This window comes from Amia ocellicauda, chromosome 17 (genome assembly GCF_036373705.1).
Source record: "Amia ocellicauda isolate fAmiCal2 chromosome 17, fAmiCal2.hap1, whole genome shotgun sequence".
Taxonomy (NCBI): domain Eukaryota; kingdom Metazoa; phylum Chordata; class Actinopteri; order Amiiformes; family Amiidae; genus Amia; species Amia ocellicauda.
In genome coordinates, this window is record NC_089866.1 from 14,238,573 (window position 1) to 14,259,009 (window position 20,437).

At 36.3% G+C, this 20,437-nt stretch overlaps 1 protein-coding gene across 2 annotated transcripts in view; it reads right to left on the minus strand.

Moving 5' to 3' along the window:
* The window catches only part of foxk1 (forkhead box K1), a 51,679-nt gene extending 31,649 nt beyond the window's left edge, over positions 1-20,030 (minus strand). The window contains exons 1-2 of one of the 2 annotated variants that reach the window (XM_066689128.1): positions 19,136-20,023; positions 2,867-3,064 (exon numbers count right to left, since the gene is read on the minus strand). In XM_066689128.1, the coding sequence (XP_066545225.1) occupies positions 2,867-3,064; positions 19,136-19,917 (980 nt within the window). In that variant the 5' untranslated portion in view covers positions 19,918-20,023. Of the gene's footprint in view, positions 1-2,866; positions 3,065-19,135 lie in introns of both variants that reach the window. The other variant, XM_066689129.1, reaches the window with a different exon arrangement.
* Positions 20,031-20,437: the final 407 nt, after the last annotated feature.

The window sequence follows — 20,437 nt, forward strand, 5'->3', positions numbered from 1 at the left end:
TATACACTCACCTAAAGGATTATTAGGAACACCATACTAATACTGTGTTTGACCCCCTTTCGCCTTCAGAACTGCCTTAATTCTATGTGGCATTGATACAACAAGGTGCTGAAAGCATTCTTTAGAAATGTTGGCCCATATTGATAGGATAGCATCTTGCAGTTGATGGAGATTTGTGGGATGCACATCCAGGGCACGAAGCTCCCGTTCCACCACATCCCAAAGATGCTCTATTGGGTTGAGATCTGGTGACTGTGGGGGCCAGTTTAGTACAGTGAACTCATTGTCATGTTCAAGAAACCAATTTGAAATGATTCCACCTTTGTGACATGGTGCATTATCCTGCTGGAAGTAGCCATCAGAGGATGGGTACATGGTGGTCATAAAGGGATGGACATGGTCATAAACAATGCTCAGGTAGGCCGTGGCATTTAAACGATGCCCAATTGGCACTAAGGGGCCTAAAGTGTGCCAAGAAAACATCCCCCACACCATTACACCACCACCACCAGCCTGCACAGTGTTAACAAGGCATGATGGATCCATGTTCTCATTCTGTTTATGCCAAATTCTGACTCTACGATCTGAATGTCTCAACAGAAATCGAGACTCATCAGACCAGGCAACATTTTTCCAGTCTTCAACTGTCCAATTTTGGTGAGCTTGTGCAAATTGTAGCCTTTTTTTCCTATTTGTAGTGGAGATGAGTGGTACCCGGTGGGGTCTTCTGCTGTTGTAGCCCATCCGCCTCAAGGTTGTACGTGTTGTGGCTTCACAAATGCTTTGCTGCATACCTCGGTTGTAACGAGTGGTTATTTCAGTCAAAGTTGCTCTTCTATCAGCTTGAATCAGTCGGCCCATTCTCCTCTGACCTCTAGCATCAACAAGGCATTTTCGCCCACAGGACTGCCGCATACTGGATGTTTTTCCCTTTTCAGACCATTCTTTGTAAACCCTAGAAATGGTTGTGCGTGAAAATCCCAGTAACTGAGCAGATTGTGAAATACTCAGACCGGCCCGTCTGGCACCAACAACCATGCCACGCTCAAAATTGCATAACTCACCTTTCTTTCCCATTCAGACATTCAGTTTGGAGTTCAGGAGATTGTCTTGACCAGGACCACACCCCTAAATGCATTGAAGCAACTGCCATGTGATTGGTTGGTTAGATAATTGCATTAATGAGAAATTGAACAGGTGTTCCTAATAATCCTTTAGGTGAGTGTATATCGTATGACGATAGAAAAACATCTATCGTTTCAGATTATATCGTTTATATCGTGGTGTCGCAAATTGCAATCTTTACGGCAGTATTTTTCGTCATTAGGACGCTTTGCGTTCTTCCCGGTTCTTCCACACGTGTCGGATGCGGCAAGAAATGAGCATCAGAAACAGAGACATGAGGAGAGAGAAGTGACTCAATAACCAGCACAACCAAGAGATGCTTTAATGCGCAGGCGCACACGGTCCGCCCCGCTCTCGTCGCCGGGCTGAACTCGATCTGCAAGCACCCCCACCCCCGCTAATTTAGACTGATATCATTTGTATAAAATTAATAATAACGTTTGTTTGCATTTTAATGAATTGGAAAGCAATGCAAACACATGCAGAAAGTATAATTTTCTTTTTATTAAGATGGTGAAGTGGTTCAACAGTTGTATTATTATTATTATTATTATTATTATTATTATTATTATAACTATTTTGTATTAACAACGTGCTGTACTTGTAAGTAGATGACGAGACGCGACAGTCGGAGGAGAAATGTCTCTGTCCAGCAGATGTTAATGCGCCGCTATAGACCCGGCTGTGCTAAATCTGCCTGAATCTGGACCTTACAGCGCATGTGTTCCGTGATCACATGACTTGTGTTATTGTTGTCGTGTGACAGTAAATCATGCTGTGTGTGTACATGCGCTCTGAGGAAGAGAAGTCGAAACGCGTAAGCATTACGATGTTCACTTTTTCTCTATAAAATCCCTGGGATAAGGCACCCGCATTTAAGATTTATTAAAACTATTGTAACGTCAGCTATTTTTAAATATATATATATATACACATACATACACACATATATATATATACACACATATATACATATACACATATATATATACATATATACATACATACATACATACATATATATATACATACATATACATATACATATATATACACATATATATACACATATATACATATACATACACATATATATACATATATACATACATATATATACATATATACATACATATATACACATATACATATATATATATATATACATACATATATATACATACACATATATATATATACACATATATACATACACATATATACATATATATATGTATATATACGTATATATATATGTGTATATATATATGTGTATATGTATATATCTCATAACAACATAACACACGTAATAGTAATCACACAACACTTGCCCTGTAATGTGTTGCATTCTGCATATATTTACCATGACGGCCTGCATGTAGTATTTGTTAGTTTTGCTTACTGGAGGATTAACGAAATACTTGTAGTTTGAATGTCTTTGGTCTTATTTTGTGGCTTGATTGGATAAAAACAAGAAATATCGAGATATATATCGTGCATCGCCTAAACTTCTAAAAATATCGAGATATAATTTTTAAGTCATATCGCCCAGCCCTAATTCCTTTCCACTACTCCACACCGCTGCTTCAAAAGGAGAAGAAAAAGGAATGAAACCCAAACTCACAGAAGTGATTTGGTGAAACAAGAATAACAAAGTTTGGATGAAGGTTTTTCCAGGGTTAATTTCAAAAGATGTACGAATGGGGATTTTGGCAAGACCACAACAGCCCACAACTCTTACCTGATGGTGCCAGTGGGAGACGGCAATGGACTTATCATGCTCCTGAAATCGGGATCAGGAATGTTGATTTTAAGAGGAGAGATCTGGGCATATAAGGGTCTCACTGGAGATAAGGGGGCATCCTCCTTCACCTCCTCTTTGTGGTATAACGATGTAAACTGGATCTTAATGACAGTGCTGGGGAAACGAAATGTACACCTAGAAAATAGGAAACAAAGCAAACATTAAACATTGCAGGGAAATAATATGCCTGAATAAATACATTGTCTAAAACTACCTAATAAAAAGTAATCTTGATACTTTAGGTAAATTCCAGTTTGCAATGGACCAAATCATATGATTTTGACCAAATGCTGTTTTGATAGTGGAGTGTGAAAAACGAAAAAGAAAAAACATAACAAGCAATGACAAAAGCAAACAAGTGAGACCGCTTTCTGGTGTGTGGAAACAAATAAAGGTCAACACTGTTTGTCTACATTTCCAAGAATAAGCGTTCAGCACACATGGCAAACACAACCTGTATGTTGCTAATAATACATTAACATTATACAATCCACATACACATGAACAGATGTTAATCCTATTTGTGACGCATTAACAACTGAATGGTACAGTAGATGCAGAATGGTATACTTAATGACAAGAATTTAATTTAATATTTTGATCAAGAAAGCAAATCTGTGCACCTTCTATCAAAGCATAAATGTGTTTTTGACTATGGACACTTTACTTAAGAGACTACTAAGCATTTGGATGGTTTCAAATGTAAGGAAATGTCTAGTATGTATTATGTAATAAGTATGTACTGTTTTTGCATTGTCAAATTATATACTACAGTTTTGTGGATGTTGTGGACAGTGTTCATACAGAAGAGTTTATACAGAGAAAATCTCTGGATTTAAGTTTGTAAAGTTACAGGAAAATATAATGCTTCAGTTATGAGTTGCCATTAAGGAAAGTATGGTAAGCTTAACTAAGGAAAGGAAAGAGCTTTTTTTAATATTATATAGGAACTCACATATATAGGGCACGCCTAGTGGTTCATTAGATGCCATAATAATAATAGCATCAGACATGGAGAATTCTCAGGTTTCTCACAGTGAATGAATACATTATAGTAAAAGCTACATATGTATGTATATACCCACATAAAGGGCTGTTGTGATTACATTATATTCACTAATGAGAGTGTGTATTTTATATATATAATTGGAAATGTTTAGTAATGCAGGATGTTTATGCACAGAACTCCCAAACCCCAAAATTGCTTCCCAGGGTGCTCTCCTTCTGCTAACTGATAGTATGAAGGAATGGATGCCACTGAACTCTTAGAGAATTACAGATTAGAGCTCAGAATAAACAAAAAAATAAGCATGGAGGGATTTTCAAACAATGTTTCTGGAAGTAACATCAATACCAGCTGTATAGTTGCCTTAATAATAAAAATGTGCAGGCTGTTGTTATTTGGTTTCTGGACAGCCAGAGTTTTCAAGATTTAATTGTGGGAAAAAATCTGATGTAAAATATCTACATCTTGCTAGGTGCTAGGTACACTTGCCTTATTCATTCAGAGTATGTTTTTATTCAGCTGGAAATATTGCAAAAACTGTTTTGCTTTAGATCCAGACCATGCTAAATTATTTTTATAACAAAGTGTAACATGCAAATTAAACTGAATTTTCTTGTAATTAGTATGCAGATACGTTTTAACAAACATAGCTGCATAATGCAATGTACTCTGGTAGTATGCAGTAATATACGTGCAGTGCTAAATAAACTGAATTAAAAAAAAATGGATTTGCAGTAACTAATACATATATTGTTGCACTAAATTATTTCTAAATAGAAAAATATTTATAAAATCAACAAAACCATATAATGAAAGCCCTGCTATTTGAATGCCAAACTGTGCTAATGCAGCTGTAATTACAATCCTGTGCTGTATGTTATATGTGATGTGTATAATGTCCTAGATGTATGTTATATAGGGATGTAACGAACAACTCCGAGCCGGTTGAAAATCGATGAAAATGTGACGATTCAAGTCGGTTGAGATGTTAAACAAATCGCGATACACGTTTTAACCCTCACAGCACTAGGCCCACAGGGGGAGCTCTACGCGCCAGGCCTAGTGCTCTCAAAAACATCAGAGCACTTAACATAGCGCAGCAAATTACTTAATTTTACATAAATACATATAAGCATAATATGAAGCCTATATATCACAAGAAACATAAGACATTGACGTTTTTCATTCTTCTATAATTAGTTTATTTTTTGAATGAATACAGAAATGTTCATTGGCAAAGAAACTAAACTTATACAGATGTCATTTTTAATTTCAAAACCCAGTTTCAGAATGAACCTGGCTTATAAACACTTAAAAAATCATATTCATATGAATCGCCAGAATGTTCTTTTTAAAATACAAAAAAACCACAGATGTTTACAAATACTTGTTCAAGAGATATAATAAGTTTTGCAAGGAGCGCACCTGTATAGAAACTAGTCAGAATTACACCACAAAACAACAAGAATGAAACTAATCGGATGGTCGGCTTGTGCTGTGTGAATAAACATAAAAACATTTTCAAAATGTACAGATTATTGTTGTTGTCTTTATTACTACTAGTAATATTTAATAATAATAGTAATACTACTACTACTACTACTACTACTACTACTAATAATAATAATAATAAATGTACATAGCTTACTTTGCATTGATTGTAACGCGTGTGTGTTCGGCTCGGGGCAGATGTGATGTGAGCCAAGTAAGGGTCTGGCTTCTACTTTGTTAAAGCAAACAAGTAATAGGTTTACATTTTATTTTATTATCATTTTCTGTTTAGCGATTTGCTATTTATTTATTTTTTTTATATATCCTTTCATGTTTGGAAGTGTGTTCTGCACAAAGCACAGATTTCTCAAATCATTACAAAGATGCCTGCTCTGTAATAATATTTGTATTGTGTGTGTAAGTATATACAAGAGAATTATATCAGTTTATCAGTTTACTACATTTTCACAACAGAATACCATGTTAAAATGTAGTTCTACAAAAAATAAAAACTGTCCAACAAAAGTTCCCTTTGTCTGTTTAAACCCTGTGAATTTACTGTAGCTGCCAACGTCATTAATAAACTTTCAACTCACTATTCTACTGCACTGGAGAAAATATTTATACAGGGCCTGCAGTGGAAAGCTACAGTTAGACACACAGTACACAGAGTACACAGTCCAGTTGTTCTGAAAGTCAAACTGGCACCCATCCAAATTGTACACTTTTGAGTTGGCGCTTTGTACTCTCTATAGTGGCATAACAACTTCTGCACTAATGAAAACCAGGATCAGACTTCCAATTGTTTATCAATGTTATTGTTGTGATTGCAGACTCCTGACTGTATTAGTCTCATTACACAGATTAAAGTCGGATGCACTTCCCTTGGCATAGTCCAGAAAGCAATCCCTGCTGAATCTACAGACAAGGGGGTCTAGTGCAAAGGATACATCCCTTAATCTGGATCAGGCATAAGAACCAGCTACGACACAGCTGGCTTTAACCAGGAGGAGGTGCACCACCGGCCCAGGGTGGGTGATACTCAACTCTCCACATATCAGCAACTCCATGCGGCTTTTCACTTGATTGCAAGTTCATAATAAAAGCTGTTACAGCATATTATGAAAGAAAGTCAGAGGCTTTGACAGCATATTTTGGGGAAAACAAATTTTGTCTCATCCATCAATATCGAGCATGAATTTATAGTGGTTTGCCAAGTAAACTAACTGGCAAATTCCAAATTGAGAAGGTGAAAAAACAATTGAAGAATCCAAATTTGTATGCAACTTTCTTCTCTGAGCAACTTTTAACATTCATATAGATATATACCCAGGGGAAATTTGTATCATGTACTGCAGCTCAAAAACCATACTGGAAAATGTGTTGATTTTAGTTCCACATCAATGGGTTGATGCCAAGCTTTAAGTGAATTACAGCCACCTCAAAGCTGTATTACAGCAAAAAAATTACAAAAAAGGGGACTTTAGAGTCAAGAATGGTGTTAACCTGGCAATCTTTGAACAGGTGCTGAAATTGATGCAACAGTCTTTCTACCTTACCCTGTTGAAATGTAGGCTGATGGTAATTTGATGGTAGTAAATGGTATTTATGAGAAACCTTTATAGTTTTTGCAAAACATTTCCAACAAATACATAAGGAGGTGTTCATTCATTTGAAATGCACAATCACTTACACTGCACTGGTTGCAATCTCAGATTTCATTAAGTTTCCAAGTATGAGTTTAAACATCACAAAAAGCAACAATATCCACGTTTAGCTGCACCTCAGCATGGCCGTGCTGGGCCAGGGGGTTTCCACTAGGGCTGAGCTGCACTTCTGCCTGTGCCTGAACTAGTTTCAGGCGGCACAGTTTTGTACATTGTATCAGCTGAGTCCCAAACTGATCCGGGTCAGTACTGTGACGTCCCTGACGCAGCGCCACTGCATTTGGAAATTGTTACGTACTGTAACTACAGTAATGGCAGCCACTCTCGATGCGAGAGATGTGGTAGAAACTCCAAAGAAGGAATATGTGTGTTTACCTTGGGAAAATGATTAATCTAGAGCAGTTATTAATGCACATTGGAAAAGTGCCACACAGGGTTAATTGCTTGGAGCAGAAAGACATTTAAGAGTGTTTGAAAAGATCACGAAAATCCTGCCGGAGAAAGGACTGCATCGTACTGCAATACAATGTGCCGTGACGAAATGCATTCCTTTTTTTTTTTTTTTTTAATAAATATATGCAAATATGAAATATTCATGCTGGATTTAAATTAAATGTCCCAATGTATACAACTGATCCATTCATTACAGTGTCAAAGGTATTTTTTTAAAGGAATCCCATTCATAATTAAAGTTGATGCCCTGCGATGTTATTGATGTATGATTCTTTTATTTTACGACATTGATAAAGCTGGAGCTATACAGAGAAAACATGCTAACACTGAATTTGTGGAAAAACTGTTCCGAGTAAGTTATGGATCCCAGAGTATTGTAGTCATATTTATATATACACATGTATTCATTTTGCTTAAGAAACTGGCTGTGACTGTCATACTGTATATATCATGATATAGATGTGTAGTGGCTACATAGGACATTTAAACCCAGCGCACTGTATTTAATAATGCAACGCAGTTAATTCTCCCACAGATAAATAATAAGGGAGAATATCTAGGATACTTCAATTAAGCTATATTGTCTATTAATTGAATCATGATAGAGGGAGAAGTAACACGGTTATTTATGATGCGCTGGTAAACAAAATAAACTAGATTAAATTTTAAGTGATATCATTTGTTTTATATATTGTTTCAATGTGTCCCGATTTCTACTTTTGAAAATCTGGTATAACTTATACTATAAGACTGTGTTAGATATCGTAAAAACAGTTTAGCCCAAAGTTTATTGCACTTTAATGTTAGCGGTATTTCAGCCTCCAGTTTAAAACACTAAATAACAGAGTGCTGAGTGTCCCAGGATGCATTTTGACCTTTCGTGTCTCAGTCACTTCCTAGGGCAGCTGTACCCACGACAATGTAGTGGAAACGCTGCCAGCAAAGTGTAGGTGCACAGTTACAGCACGGCCACATGGAGGTGCACCTGAACGTGGCTAGTGGAAACGAGGTATTAGAGACCACTGCAAAATTATCAGTTTCTCTGGTTTTACTATTTATAGGTATGCGTTTTGGTAAAATGAACTATCTATTGTTCTATTCTATAAACTACTGACAACATCTCTCCCAAATTACAAATAAAAATATGAATGGAATGGAATGGCTGCCATACATGTAGAGATGCAGATTTTGCAATGGTCTCTTAATTTTTTCCAGAGCTGTATATACAAACCTTAAACCATCCTATATTAGGTTTGAAGAGAGGAAGTATGGGATCACAGGAAACAAAGCAGATAACGGATGATCCATAAAATTAAAAATATATTCCTAAACAAAACAAAAAACTAAAAACTGTTAAGTTACAGTACATTATTTACAACCCTTAACAAATCCAAGCATTCTAACAACACCACAGCAAGCATGGCATAAAATATAGTAATGTGTAAATTGGGTGGTTTAGAAAATATATTGCATTGTCCAATACATATTAGAGGCATTACTGCAAATGGGGTGTGGAAAGAGTCTTAGGACCTTGGGGAGACCTATTTGTAGCACCATTTCAGATCCACCACACTGACAAGTTGGAACCACAGCCAAAATGGCTGCTATAACAAGGTTTATGCAAAGTCCTAAGGACCAGATTCTTCAGGAATATTAACACCCTCACACAGAACAAAGTTAAAATTTGATTTGCACAAATGGCACCCATGTTTAATACAAATACATTTGAGCATTTTAGCACTTTTAGCATTGCTTTACTTATATACATGGCTTTACTTAGCTTGTAACAGGTTCAAACTGTATTTATAGGTGAAGTTTCTACTTTGTTTCAGCGGACAGAAAATGTAATGTTAGCCACAAACTTTATTGGTGAAAGTTCACTGGCCCACAAAAACCACAGTTATTGTAGCAAGTCACCTAGAACAAACTTGATAGAGCACCATACCAGTGTCATGCATGTAAAGTGTCAGCACAGTAGCTCTAACGTTTCTGGAGAAGTTGTTTTGTGACACAATTTGCCCATCAAACCATGTGACCTGACCATTTGAATTAATTAGAACATTTCTAAATCTAAGATATTGGGCAAGCTTATCTAATTAGACACTGTTCACACTTGAGATTTAGGCCGGCCCTGGGCCACCTTATCTTATATGTGAATGCTCAAAAAATGAGGGGTCCCAGGGCTGGCCTATCTGTACATGAGAACGCAGTGAGCCCTGGGTCGGCCAAAATGTGTCAGTGCATGATGCATCTCAAACCACAAACCCAGAGTCTCAAATTTCAAACTGCAGTTTCAAAGGAAAGGCTGGTTCTCTGCAATGAAAAGAAAATACAGGCAACCAAAAATAGCGTAGCCATATGTCCTCAAATGTACTGAGGAATTTCACTTGCTCACATCTTCATAGAAAAATGTATAAGTAATAATGAGATCAGATCAAACTACTCTATGGTGAACTAAAGTGTGTAGCTTGTAGACTTTATATTGATTAAAAACATGCAAGTATTTGATTGAAGTCTGAACTTTACTGTAGTGGACAGCACTATGAAATTATCTATCAGGTGTAAAATGCATTGTGAAATTGTGAACAGGACCATGTAACTTTATTCACTAATCCAATTATGCATTAAAGCTATGTGGATTTAACTGAAACATGTTTCCATTAAAAACAATGCATTTTAAAACATGGCCAGCTGTTTGCTATTCAATTCTACATGCAAATGAGTCGACTGTACAATTCAAAATTTAGGCTTTAAGAGGTAGCAACTGGGACGATAGATATATGAATGCTGCCATTTATAAGGATATAAATGGGTGGTTTCTTTCCATGGGTATCAAACACTTGCCAGTTCAAATAAAAATGCTAAGATCATATATTTTTTTTTTTTTTTTTTTTTTAAATGTGAATTATAAATGTAATATTGATCAATAATGCATATGATATCCGAAATCAGCCCTGGGCCACCCTAGTAAGCATGAACGGGGTCTAATGCCCAGTTTCCACTAGTCGCGTTTAGGTGCACCTCAGCATGGCCTTTTGAGTCCAGGGCATTTCCACTATGGCCCAAGTGCACCTCCGCCAGTGCCCAAACTAGTTTCAGGAGGCACAGTTTCATACATCATACCGGCTGCAACCTAAACTGGTATGGGGCACGTACGGTTACATCCCTTACGTAGCCAGACCCAATGCAACTGCAATTTGAAATTGTAATTACATTAATAGCGGCCACTCTCGATGGGAGACATGTGGTAGAAACTTGTGAGTTTACCTTGGGAAGATGATTAATTTGATCAGTTATTAATGTGCCGGTGGGAAAGTGTCACACAGGATCAATTGCTTGGACCAGTGAGACTTAAAAGGGTTTGAAAAAATCGCGAAAATCCTGCTGGAGAAAGGACTGCATCGGACTGCAATACAGTGCCATGACAAAATTCATTAAATGTCTTTGGTATAGATACACGCTAGGGCTGTGCGATATGACGATATATATCGTATGACGATAGAAAAACGTCTATCGTTTCATATTATGCTATATCGTTAATATCGTGGTGTCGCAAATTGCAATCTTTACGGCAGTATTTTTCGTCATTAGGACGCTTTGCGTTCTTCCCGGTTCTTCCACACGTGTCGGATGCGGCAAGAAATGAGCATCAGAAACACAGAGACATGAGGAGAGTGAACTGACACACAATAACCACAATAACCAAGAGATACTTTAATGCACAAGCGCACACGGTCCGCCGGGCTAAACTCGATCTGCAAGCACCCCCACCCCCGCTAATTTAGATTGATATCATTTGTATAAAATTAATCAACGTTTGTTTGCATTTTAATGAATTGGAAAGCAATGCAAACACATGCAGAAAGTATAATTTTCTTTTTATTAAGATGGTGAAGTGGTTCAACAGTTGTATTATTATTATTATTATTATTATTATTATTATTACTATTATAACTATTTTGTATTAACAACGTGCTGTACTTGTAAGTAGAATCGAGACGCGACAGTCAGAAAGAAATGTCCCTGTCTAGCAGATGTTAATGCGCCACTATAAACCCAGCTGTGGTAAATCTTCCTGAATCTGTACCATTTTACAGCGCATGTGTTGCGTGATCACTATTACTTGTGTTATTGTTGTTATGTGACAGTAAATCATACTGTGTATATGTATATGTGTGTCTTTGGTCTTATTTTGTGGCTTGATTGGATAAAAACAAGAAATAGAGATATATATCGTGTATCGCCCAAACTTCTAAAAATAGAGATAATTTTTTTTTAAGTCATATCGCCCAGCCCTAATACACGCAAACATGAAAGACTATGATGACCATACTTCCTGGATTTAAATTTAATGTACCGGTGTCTTGTCAATTCTCTCAAAATACTTTAAATGTCCTGGTTTTTAGCTCCTGTTTACACTCTCTTACAACCTTTAAACAATTAAAAAGAGGCTTGTTTTTATGTGATCAATCACATGAAGAAGCGAATATATATATATATATTTAGATTTGTAAACCATCATTATTGCTAACAATATGTACACTACTGGTCAAAAGTTTTAGAACACATTTTTCAATTTTTTTATTGAAATTTATGGTTCAAGTCCAGTGAATAATCTGAAATGGTACAAAGGTAAGCGGTAAACTGCCAGAGGTTAAAAAGTTTAAGTTAGCAAAAACTGAGAAATAATGTACATTTCAGAGTTATATTCTGTGTTACTACACCCTCTTAAGCATTATTTGTCAGTGTTACGCGCAGCTCCTGTGCATACAAGTTACACTGTATTCCTACAATGCGCACATTGTTTGAAAGATTATTCTCTTGGCTACTGGCCCGTTTCATTCTCAAACACATCCGATTTACAGTCTCTGTGTCGACTGCTGTCATTCAGAGCCCGGGGGGGTAAACGCGCAGTCTGCTCCGGGGGGATGTCTCATTCAGACAGTCACAGATCACACAGTTTCAATCGGATTTCCTTGCAAATAGGCTTGTTTTGTTCAGAACAACCTAACGATTAATCCAGTATATATTATTTGATGTTGTATCAAACACAGAGAAGGTCAGATGCAATTATGTAAAATCATTGTGTGTTAGTACACTGTAAAAAGTTTTCCATCTTGACATTTTGAGCTCTCGGGTGCGTGTTGCTTCTACCAAAACGTGGATGGTTTTGTTTTGATCTGGGGGGTGGGGGGGGGGGGGTATAAAAACAAAAAAATGAACATCAGAGAATAATTCACATTGCTAGAAAGCGGAGAGTCTCAGCTTTCATAGGATTAAAGAGAAGCACACGGATTTGGTGCCCTTTTAATCAGTAGTGTATACTACTACTAGCATAGTGGTAATCCTTAATTTTCTAACAAACACTATCATATTTTTAAGTGATGTCATTTGTTTTATAAATATTTTTTTCAATATGTCCCAGTTTCTACTTTTCAATATCTGCTATAAGACTGTTAGATATCGTAACGTTTCAGTCCAAAGTTTAGTGCATTTTAATGTTTAAGGTATTTCAGCCTACAGTTTTAAACACTAAATCCCAGAATGCTGTGTCCCAGAATGCATTTTGACCTTTGGTGTCTCACATTCACTTCACTTCCTAGGGCAGCTGTACCTCACGACAATGAGTGGAAACACTGCAATCAACGTTTAGGTGTATGGTAACAGCTGGGCAACACAGAGTGGAACCCAAACGTGGCCTGTGGAAACAGGATATAAGTGTCCAATGTATGCCACAAATGGTTCTGGAGAAGATTTTAGTAAATTTTTAAACAACCATTTTTAACACAATTTGTCTGCCAAACCAGATAAAGCATTCATTTGTAACATAAATAATATGGATTTATAATTAATTTAAAAAAACATAAAAATCTGACCAAAAACAATAGTATCCACCTACCTACAGTGATTGGCCTCTTAATATTATTATTATTACTTGATTTCTTAGCAGACACCTTTATCCAGGGTGACTTACAATTGTTACAACACATCACATTTTAATTTTTTTTTACATTTTACCCATTTATAAAGCATTTACTGGAGCAATCTAGGTAAAGTACCTTGCTCAAGGGTAAAACAGCAGTGCCCACACTTAGGATTGAACCCACAACGCTGTGCTCCAGAGTCTGGAACCCTAAGCATTACTCCACACTAACTAGAATGGCAATGGTAGTTCTAAGAGAAACTTGGCCAATTCTGTAAAACAATCATGCTGGAGGGAAAAAAGCCAAGTACTTTCCAATCCTGAAGGTGGAATAAAAAGGCACAAGGAAGTATTTACTTTGTAAATGCTTTAGGCAGCCAGACTCAAAGCTAATGTGCTTCTTCATTTCCAATAGGAAATATCCATAGTAGATCCAAATACACACATCCATACTACTGTTAAACTGTCAATATATTAATTAACATGACTAATACATCATTAGTCATTAATGACTTAACATAATTGACTAACAATATACATTTGTGCTGTGCTTCAACCATTAATAGAAGACACAAATTTGCATGAAATTAAGATAATGGTCTAGCTACAATATACCAAACCACATGACAAAATCCCAAATCTACATCAATCCCGGAGGAAGATATGACCCTGTAAAGTTCAAAATCATTCATCTTATTTTTAGTTTGCACCCAAAGAGGAATCTTGTGAAGTGACCAACTGGATATTTTTACTCATCTATCGTACTTGTGTTTTGACGATCAAGCATTTGTTTGGCCAGGCGGAACACATTTATTTTGTATAGCTGTGGGAAACCATGAAACATTATGATTAAGGTATGGGCAGATGGACTAAATTTCCCAAAAGAACCTACAGGATTTTAAATGCTTTGTTTAAAACACCAAGTCAGCTTCTGACATTTTCATAACGGAGTTGGCAGAATTGTCGTTTAAGATGGACAAGGATTCTTCAAATGTAGAGACATTTAGAATTACAATTTCAATAGAAACAGATGAAGTGTTGTGTTGTTTTACAAAGTAACACACCTGCAAGACTGAGACAGAGTTCTGTGCAGTTTCTATTAACTTTTGGTTATCTTGACACATGAGTACTTATTGCCTGATCACTGTTTTCTACACACCAGATTTTAATGGTTTTACCCTGCTCATCCACTTCAGCTGAAGACTTAAAACCTGACCCACAAGTACAATGTTGCAGAAAAAACTAAAAAAATGTCCTTATTTTCCATATACATAATGCAATGTTTGATGATCTGGACTTGCATGAGATTTGTCTTGCTGCTCTGGATGCAGGGCTAACACTTTATGGGAAATTAGTAAATAAAGACATATTTAAGTTAACTCCATTCATGCAAAAACACATTACAGTTCATAATTCAAAGTGACCGCATGAAGACTATGTGTTGCATTAACAGCTATTGAGTGGAGTCATTTTGAGTCTTTGGTGATTAAGAGACATTGACAGCTGCTGTACTGCATTGCATAACACACTGGTTGTTCGATACTGAGAGGAAACCAGCATTGTTTTATCAACCAGTATTGCTATTTGTAAAAACACATGCTGTATGAACACTTAATTGATAGCAATGCATTTGATTCTTTAAAGTGCTATGAGTGGCTTATAAGGCTAGTAACGACCACAGCAAATAGTGCAGTATTGCAGGAAATTGGCATCAAAAACAATGAGCATTTCTTGAAGCCTCTTGTTATATAAACACTGTGCTAGTTCAATGTATTTTTAAAAATATATATATACATATATATATTTTGTTTGTTTAAAATTACAATGTTTAGTCCCCTTGAATTATGCGATTCCATCAATTTTCTCCAAAACAGATTTCATAGTGGAATAGAGAGAATTAATTGGAAGAAATCCTGAAAATTATTTAACAAGTATTTGTTAACTTAAAATAACAGAAGATTCTTAGAACAGGATCCTGGTCAAAATCCTGTTCCAGAATGCGATCCTGGTAACAACCCTGTGAGGAATATTATTTTATTCCAGTCATAAAAGCTCAACATCTTTATCAGGAATCTGGATACAGAAACTCTCAGGAGTCCAAAAAAAACCAGGTTTGTCAGGTTTGTGAACAAAATAAGCAATACTAGACTGAGAACCTTGAAGATCAAGGCAAATGAATAATAAAAAAAAAACTAAAAACCAATCACATTTAACATGTTATTTTGTGCTTAACAGATGCCCTTATCCAGGGAAACTAATGTACTACTGCATTGTTTGTAAAACGGCATTCAGACAACAAACACACAACAGTTCTAGTTCCTTGAATCCCATGTTACAAATCGTGACAGGATCCTGTAGGATCCTTTACAATCCTTATTATGTATGATTTAAGATTTAAATGTATTAGGTGTGTATTATAAGTCTGAAAATAATATAACTATAAATGTATTAATATTATTCATCATCATTATATTAGATTTCTGGGGTTTCAAAATGTCTTCCATTACCCTACTTTTAGTTCATACTACAGATGATACATACAGTAACATCTTCCATAATGCTCTTGATAAGATTTACACCAGGATCCTGCTCTAGTTCACAGTTTGCACCAGGATCAGTATCCTGTTCCCATGCAGGATCCTATTGGGATAAATCACCTGAACAAGGGTTGCAATACCTATAGAGGCCTATACTGGAGTGTATATTAGGCGATTGACCATGCAATATGAGAAAGGAGGAGAGAAGGGGGAGAAATTCTAATAATGGTGTTTTGCAATCCTTCAGCTGGACACCTGATTTATCAAGAGCTTTGGGTTGCTATCCAGACTAGACTAAATCAGGTGCTGAGAAATCGTCAGGAATTCCAAAAATTGCATCTGGACTACAAAACCATAATGTTAATTTCTTCCTAAAAAAACATAAAAAGCTAGAGATTGTCTTCCATTTTACAGAAATTTGAGATGATTTGTGGATTGTATTTGGCACTGCTCTTAACTTTTTTCCCCCACTTTTATTGACAGTTGAATTTTTATTTTAAAAAACGTGTGTATTATAGTTTTTAAAATGTTTGTATAGCCTATATAATAAATCTGATAGACAAAGCTATACCTGGGCATTTTATCCCTTCATAACTTGTCATAAATGCCACTTGAAATAGGTGTACTGTATTTAATCTATATACATTAAAAATGGTTTTACATTTGTACTTCTAGACAAAGGGCAAAAAGTTTCACATTACTTTTTTGAGTGTTGAATGTTGAAAACAAAAAGACTAACTTATGTTCATGACATTCTTGCCATTCTTTTCCAGACGTTTTGCCACTTCATAATTGTATCTTTATTTATTTAATTCTGCATTATTGGAAATTTTAATTAATTAAAAATTGTGAATATTCATTTGTATCATGGGTTACCAAAAACAAAAAACACAAGACTGAGAAGCTTGTCGGTGTAATGCTTTTATTTTATTTACTGAAGACACAATAGGTGACTAGACATCTGTTATGATTTATAAGACTAATGTGTGTTTAATTTATTAAGGAGTAACAGTGAACTAATGAAAAGTAATTTGGATGTACAATGCTTATTAACAACTGAAAATATAAATTTTGTAAATAAAATGTGTAAAACCAGATGGACTTAATTGCATTTTCTGTATATTTTTATTTGGAATAAATCACTTGGAAATGTAAGCATTATATTCATATTAACATTTTTTGTAATAGCTCTAGATTATTATTCTCATTATTTTCATAACTATATTTTTGTATCCATATAAAGTGTAAATTCTCATCAAAACCAATATATATTGTTTTACAAGAATAAATGCAACAGTACATTACAAAATTGAGACCATCTTAAATTTGAAAAGCCATAAAATGTTGATACATAAAAGGTGAAAATGTTTTGAGTCCTCCCCTCATCTCCATTCTTCATCATATGTTGTGTTTAATAGTACTAATCATTTCCTTTATTCTTTCTAGTTTTTGTATACATTGTTAAGTAAAATATATATAATTTCATAAGCATAATCAAAAAGGGGATTGTTTCCTAACATTGTATTGAAATTGAAACAAACCGTAAAAATAGCTATAGAAAATGTCAATCTATAGAAATAATTCTAGATTATTCATGATAAAACAAAGCCTAATGTTATGCATAAACAGTCAATACTGATGGGTGAATGGTATATTTAGTGTTTAGTTACCAAAACACAACAAACACTTATGCTCGTAACAGCCATCAGATATCAGAACAGAGAAGTCACAGTAAAAACATGGAGTATGATTTCAAAAAATATCCCTGCCTCTCTAGCAACAGCATGCAAAGAAATGGCCCTGACGTAAAACTGTATTTAAACACACAATTCTGAAAAAAAAATACAACCGGAGCAACATTTACATTTTTCACAGATGAAATAAAAACGCAATAAATAATAACAGATATTTGCATTCTGCTTCCCAGCCAGGCCCATCTGTTGCTCATGTGACGTCACGTGTTTATGTTCACGTAAATACAATCCACAATATCAGACAGAGGCCTATGCACTGCTCCACAAGCCTCATGCACCTCTCTAGATATACTGCATTATGCAAAAACAACTATTGCTTACCACTCGGTATATAGTGTGCGGAACAGACTGTAATATCGATATTTCTGGCAATGGCTAATTTTATAGGTTTTTAAATGAGAAAGTTTTGCATATGCATTGTACATTCAGACATGTGGTTTGTCGCAATACTGCCTGTGCACAATGCATGCTAATGAAGCCTAGTCAAACCTGTTCCAATACAACTGTTTAAAATCTCTGATGTGTCCTTAATGGCAAACGTGTAGTTATTATTTATACATGTCCTGTTATACTTCTCACATTTAAAGAAAATACTTTTTTTTTTTCTGTAACAGTTCAAATGAAATTGGGCCTTGGTCGCATTCATCATTTTCATAAGGAGCAAGGTGCAATCAGGGTTTATCAGTAGCAAAGTTGGAAACAGTGATTTTAAATAGTACGTCTTTCGTTTTTGGTGTACATCTAATAGCAAGAGACTGCTTACGGTCAACAATTGTGGAAAAAAAGCTTTCGTTTCGTTTTAGTTGCAGAGCATTTATTATCAACACATGTACAGTAGTTTGTTAATTCGTGTTTTTAAACCAAGTTTATTTTCAGGGGTTAAATATATGCATACTATATTGTTATTGACGTGTAACCTGGAAACAATTCCTGGTAAACCTTGCTAAAGTTACTACTACACATCAGAGCAGAATAAATGCTCTTGAAATGAGTAACATCAAAAAGTCCCACACTACTACTACACCAAATACAAGCTCGTCTTTATGACAAGCTCACCTTCCAGACGGTTCAAAGCAAGACAATACTGGAATAGTTGTATTTTTAATAACTGATTCAGTTTCGCTGAATCTACACATCTAACTACAGGCAGACACAGCATCATGCCAAGGTCAGAACTGAAGGTAAATAATTTCAAATATAATAGTACCTGTGTAGTACAAACCTTGTATGAGAAGATATTACTTTGTGTTTTGCTGGGGGCACATTATGTACGGCATTATTTTTGGGAGACGTCAACAGTGCATTAGTGAGTTTATGCATTACTTCAGCTACAAACTAAGCATCTACACACACCAGTATGTAAGTGGTTACTTACTCTCTGGGTAGCTGAAGTGGAGGAGCCCCTCTCCTCTGAAATACACCATCCACAAAAACGCCATTCTTTCCCAGGCAGCGAAGGTAAAAAAATGGCTCTTCGAAATTAATCTGCAAGTGCCGTCTGGAGATAAAACTAGAGTGGCCCATGTTGACATCCACGGAGCCGTGCGAAGAGTTCCGGCCCACGGTCACCGTCCTCTGCCGCATAACGAACTCGAAGTCCCGGCCTTCCAGTCGCGCTAGGGCCCGCGAAGTGGAGGAGAGGGACATGGGTGTGATCCCGGGCGGGTTGGAGGACAGCGAGTACACGGGGGCAACAGCCACCCGGACCGGGCTGCAAGGTGCCGACTTCAGAGCCAACAAGGCCCGGGCTCCGGTATCATCCCCTAAATCAGCCATGTTCTTCTCGGAAAAACACACCGGGAATTGTAGCGCTACCACCAGGAGAAACTCACTGTTGCTGCCGGAGGAGAGAAACAACATGGATCGGGCTCCTGCAAACACCCGCGGCGGACTTCTTGGACTGGGAACAGAGCGGAAGTCTGGCTCGGAGCTCACAGACAGAAATGCGTGCCGGATGAAAACATGCAGCAAACATATGTGTCGCTTTTTCAAACTACATATGATTAGGTCTTTTGAAAGAGAACAGTATATTGGAAAGTCCGTTGTTTGCTCTTTTATGAGTGTATTTGAGGAGTATATTATGTACAGTTTTGTCCACAAAGGGTTAACGTTATTGTAATTCCAGGAACCGGACAGCACGTGCGTTACATGTGGCATTGGTTAATTGCCAAAAAAAGGCGACGTTTACTGTGTTATTTTTCTTAATGCGCGATTAAGATTGTGTCTGTGTTTTGGGAATATCTTTCCTCGTTTTGCGATTTCTAAATGCGTAGTACTTTTCGCAGTTCAAACGTTAAAAGATCTTGGGCGGTGACGTAAGTGCTTCTGTAGCCAGTCTTTTTCTTCACTGTTTATAAACATGAAAGGTACAAGAGAAGTGAAAAATCCGGAAAGTGGAGTCATTTCATGATGGCCAAAATAACGCCCGCTAGGAGTCAGTGTTCGCAGGTTTTGTAGTATGCTTTACTACAGATTAACTTGGCTAGGCACCCATCATAATGCATGTCAGGGAAATATAATGATAACTGAACGTTATATACTACTACTTCTCCTACTACTAATAATAATAATCATCATCATTTCATAACACAATGATAAAACAGTAACACTCATATATAATAAGTAGAATCAGTGTACACACACACGTCAGTTATGTATTAACTCGTTTTTACTGTTT